Raw genomic sequence first — 5,740 nt, forward strand, 5'->3', positions numbered from 1 at the left:
CCCTGTCCATTCAGAGTTCATGCTTCCTGGATGACTCAAGAAAAGTCTTTTCAGATTAAAACCTTAGTCGATGAGCACAAATGTGTTAGAAATTTCAATATTTCAAATTTACTGAGTCCCAGATGGCTAGCAAGACACTTTTTGAAGGAGTTGATAATGAGACCTAACTTGAAGTGTAAGGAGATGCAATCAATAATTAGGACCAAATTTCATTGTGGTGTGTCTTGGTCTAAGGCTTACAGAACAAGGTGTAGAGAAATGACCATTATAGATGGTAAACTCACAGAACATTATGCTAGGGTGTGGGACTATTGTCATGAGTTACTAAGGTCAAATCCTGGTAGCACTGTCCAAGTGGGTGTCACTGTAAATCCAGATTAAACAACATACTTTCACAGGATGTATTTGTGTTTTAAAGCAATCAAGGAAGGTTGGAAAATAGGGTGTCGTAGGGTAATTAGTCTAGATGGATCTTTCTTGAAAGGGACATGTAAAGGAGAATTACTCACAGCAATAGGGAGGGATGCAAACAACCAAGTTTATCCAATTGCTTGGGCAGTTGTTGACATTGAAAACAAAGCTAATTGGAAATGGTTTTTGGAACTGCTCACAGAGGATCTTAATTTGCTAGATGGAGGAGAGTTTACTGTAATATCTAATCAACATAAGGTTTGTAATTTCTTAGCATATTTATTGTTTTTCCTTACCATCATCTTATATGTTTATGTATTCATTACATTGTAGGGATTGCTTGAAGCAACCAAGGAAGTACTACCAAATGTGGAGCATAGACAGTGTGCAAGACACATATATGCTAACTTTAGGAAGACCTATTCTGGAGTGGAGTTCAAGAATATGTTCTCGGCAGCTTCCTTTTCAACTGTAGAGAGTGAATTTCTGAGGAAAAATGATGATATAAAAGAGGTTAATCCCAATGCTTATGAACATTTGCTTGCAAGACATCCTTAGACATGGTGCATGGCATTTTTTAGGACTGATGTAGCATGTGAGGCAGTTGAAAATGGCATTGCAGAGTGCTTCAACGCCATCATATGGGATGCTAGAAAGAAACCCCTTCTAGCAATGTTTGAAGAAATTAGGTTGTACATGATGGATAGGTTCTACCATATGTTACAAAAGGCAGAAAAGTGGGAATCAGTGGTTTGTCCAACTGCTATCAAGAAAATGAACAAGTTTGGAGAGGATTTGAGGTTTGTCTTAGCATTTTTATTGTTCCTTATCATCATTATTCTAATTTCATTGTTCTGATTTCATTTAGTAATGTCATTGTAGGAATTGGAATGTGAATCCAAGTGGACCATCTATTTTTGAAGCCAGGAATGGATTAGAAGGGTACGTGGTTGACTTACAAAGCAAAGTGTGCAGCTGTAGGCTTTGGGATATCTCAGGAATCCCATGTGTACATGCACAGTGTGCAATATTATTCACTGGACAAGATCCTGTTCAATTCATAAGTGAGTGGTTTAATGTGGACAGGTTCAAGGCCATATATGCAAACAATATACTACCTGTGAATGGTAGAAATTTATGGCCTAGAACATCATAAATAAAGCCTCTACCCCCTTTAGCTAGAAGAATGCCAGGGAGACCAACTCTTAAAAGAAAGAGGCATGTCACTGAATCTTAAGACAAATACTCCCAAAATAAGATGAAGGTTACTGGAATAGGAAGGACAGTCCAATGCAAAAACTGTCTTCAAAGGGGTCATAACAAGGCATCCTGTAAGAATCCCAAGGTCACATCAGAACCCAAACCCAAGAAAAAAATGGGTAGACCAAGACTAGATCCTGATATCAGTCATTGGACTAGAGGTGGTGTAAGAGGTGGTGTCAGAGGTAGTAAAGGTGGTGCAAGGGGTAGTAGAGGTGGTACAGGGGGTAAGAGAGGTGGTGCAGTGGGTAACACAGGTGGTGCAGTGGGTAACACAGGTGGTGCAAGAGGTGGTGCAGTGGGTAACAGAGGTGGTAAAAGAGGTGGTAGGGGCAGTAAGACATCTGTTGGAATTGAAGGTGGTGGAGTTGAAAATGAGGATGACACTATTCCTGAAAAATATTTAGTCCATTTATGGAAGGCAATGCAAGATTTGAAACTATCAAGGTATTCAATTGAAGAAATTAAAAATACACTTAGTCTGACAGATTCACATATGAAACAGCTCAATGATTACAATGACACTATTGAACAAGTTCTTCCTATGTCTATGGTAAACCCTCTATATTACCTTAATGTTAACATTCATTTATGTTATTAATTGCTTGATGTTTTACAGGAATAGGAGTATCCACCTCAGACTGAGACACAAGATGGGGCTGAAGAAATTATCCCTGAGACACAACCAGAAAGTGAAGAAGCAGAAGAAGAAGAAGGCATTAATGACACCCAGGAATTACCAGTACACCTTAGGATTGTGAAAAGAAGAAGGCCCTCTGAGAGGATTGTTAAAACCAAGCTGAAGAAGATGGGATGTGTTGGGACTTCTGCAAATTCAGCATTGGAGTTGGATTAGGGTGTTAGGGTGTTAAGGGTAGTAAGGGTATTTTGGTACATCTTTGTGAATGCTACTTTTGTGCATCTTTTGTGAATGCTACTTTTGTACATCTTTTGTGAATGCCCTTAAATTACTGATAGCCATATTTTGTACATCTTTTGTAAACACATTGAAACATTGTGAATGCCCTGAACATGGTTGGTAATGACATATTAGAGTTTGTTGTTTAATTATTTTAGCCACAAGTGTGCATACTTCATGGTTATATTTGTCAAGTGTACACCATTTATGCAAACCATAATAACATATTGCCATTTCATTAACCAAAACATTACATGATCCACAAGAACATTTATCCATTACATCATGATAACAAACCAAAAGATTACATCATCCCTACCATACCATAATACCCTACAACTTACACTAAACTAACCATACATCATCCCTACAATGAAACAAACGAAACAAACCATCATCCACTTGCAGAATCCAAATTCATTACCAGGCACATGTGTATTCTCACGCACTGCAATTTGATTATCAGGTTCAAGAGCATTCACAGGGGCAATAGGGACATCAACATTCACAGGGGCAATAGGGCCATCAACAGGTATTTCACCTTCATTAACAGGGTTACTGAAAGGAATAACTACACCCCCATTAGCAACAGCTCCTAATTCATACATTCTTTCTTTATACCACTTATTCAATAATGGTGGATCAATCCAACGAAAATACCCACAATCCTTCTCTTCATCCTACATAACATAGAAAGATGCATGTTTTTAACATAGAAGAATGGTAATTTAGTGAAATAGAAGAATCTGAGTGAGATTTGAAGATTCTATACCATGTAATTTGGGCAACTAAAAAACCTCCGGCCTGGATTTTTTCGAGTCCATGATGTCCACATTCCAGCCCTATCTCCACAATAGCACATTCTGATGTTGGTGCTTGACGAACTCGACATCGATTTCTTGTTTCCAATTTGCCCTAATCGTTCGCTCCTTTGACTGTCGAATGAAGAAGAAGAGCTCGATTCATTGATTTAGCCCTCTTAAATGGCACGTAGGATGTTATTTAACATGATGACTTCCACGTAAGCTGCCACATCAGTTAGATACCGGCTAACCCATTAAATATCCCGTTTTGATTACGTTTACCGGTATTTAGGACTAAATTGCAAAAAAAAAAACATAGGGGCTAAATCGATTATATGGGCAATATATAGGGACTTTATTATAGTTTTCCCTACATTCTATTTGAATAAATTACAATTCTTTAATGTCTACAACATTCTGTCAGAATTTATAGTTTTTATTCTCTATAACAATCTGTCAGAATTTATAGTTTCTACTACATTTTGTCAGAATTTAAAATTTTTATTCTTTTAGAATGCACTAAATTTCTTATTATTTGAAAGTTGATTATGTTTTCTTTGTAGATTTTTATTTTGAAGAGGCTGTCATTGATGTGGAAAAAGAAGAAAACTTGGAGAATGAGAGTGTATTCCACCAGAATGTATTCTGCCACAATGTATAATGTGTTTCTTAATTTCAGAACGAATTAGTTTTTTGTTAGATTTTGATGTTCTTTTAACCATTGTTTATAGTCTTATTCTTTACGAATTAATGTAATTAATGATTCTTAAAGAATAAAATTCGTATTCTTTAGAAAATATTATTATTGATAATATGTTTTATAAGTCTTTAAGCATGTTAATTTAATATATATATATATATATATATATATATATATATATATATATATATATATATATCTTGAGTGTAACCATATTCTGCAAGAATAAAATCGAAAATATCTTTACTAATTTATGGTTGACTTTTTGTCATTCTGACAGAATAAAATCAATTATTACTAAAAGTTATATTAAAATTAAATTCGAATTATTTTAAAAAATTCAGATTAAAAAAATGGGTATTAATTATCCTTAAAATACGAAAATTTCCTTTTTTAATATAGGTTAATTGACTAAAACACTCTTATGTTGAAATTTGTATGATTATATGGTACATGTTACCCTATTGTAATATCATAGACCCTAGATCATGACCATTGATTCTATTCCATCCGTTGATCCAGGTTTATACATACAAACACACAATAGTTGTTAGAAACATTTGAACCTATCTATTGTGTGTATGTAGGATTGATTCTTGACCAATAATTTCAATTATTTTAAGAAAGTAATTAGTGCATATTAAATGTTGAAGATTTAATTAATACTCATTATATTTTCAACATGTAATATGCATTAATTACTTTCTTAAAATAACTAAAATGATTGGTCTAGAATCAATCGTACATGCACACGATAGATAGTTAGAATACAATAACCTAACCCTATATATATATATATATATATATATATATATATATATATATATATATATATATATATATATTCACACTTTTCACTAACTATAAAAATGAAAGAAAATTCAGTTTTTGTTGCTTGTGCGATTTAATATTTTTGTCATTTTTAGACATGACATTTTTTTAATTCTATATAACATAAGATAATAATGAGTATTAACTCTGATTTTGTCTGTCTAGAAAGGAGTAAACCATTATTGTTGTCGTGTCATGAAATGAGTGGATGTGCATGTTGTTATTGTCAAATTAGTACAAATTCACATTCTTTCTATTTTTAATAAAAGACAAGGCCAAAAGTTGGTCACTTGGTTGAGTCTTTTATCACAGTAGATAACTCACTTTCTAAGTCCCATTTAAATATTACAATATAGGGGTAATATACGACAAGATACACTAAATAAAAAAATGGCCATTTAACCATAAAAATATCAAATAGAAAACTAATGGCGCCCGAATGATTCGTGAGGCCATATACTTTATTCACGACAAGTTCAATTATTGTTAATAGTTAAAACAATAGAACAACAAATAATCATAAATCGATTTACTCTTGTGGTTAACGTTGTTAGATATAGGTCTTGCTAATTCGCGGGAGTGGTGGTATTAATTTGATAATTGAAAATAATGGTCTTAGAGTTCGATGAAAATCAGTTCAATAAAATTCGATGAAAGTCAGTTTTAATATTGGTTACCTCGAAAGTCTTTGCTCTATAGGTCATCCGATATACTCACCACTAACCATTATAGTGGTGGGTGACACATCATCACCACTAACTACCACTAAAATGTTGGGATACTATATCCTTTTTATTTTTTGATTATTAAAATAAA

General features: G+C 33.7%; 1 protein-coding gene across 1 annotated transcript; it reads left to right on the forward strand.

Moving 5' to 3' along the window:
- Window positions 1–978: 978 nt before the first annotated feature.
- Window positions 979–1,567, forward strand: LOC145158353 (uncharacterized). Its single transcript, XM_079077262.1, has 2 exons — window positions 979–1,211; window positions 1,294–1,567. Exons 1-2 carry the CDS (start codon window positions 979–981, stop codon window positions 1,565–1,567), a joined length of 507 nt encoding a protein of 168 aa, XP_078933388.1.
- The last annotated feature ends 4,173 nt before the right edge of the window (window positions 1,568–5,740 follow it).

This window comes from Lactuca virosa, chromosome 2 (genome assembly GCF_052849685.1).
Source record: "Lactuca virosa cultivar CGN04683 chromosome 2, Lactuca_virosa_CGN04683_v6, whole genome shotgun sequence".
Taxonomy (NCBI): Eukaryota; Viridiplantae; Streptophyta; class Magnoliopsida; order Asterales; family Asteraceae; genus Lactuca; species Lactuca virosa.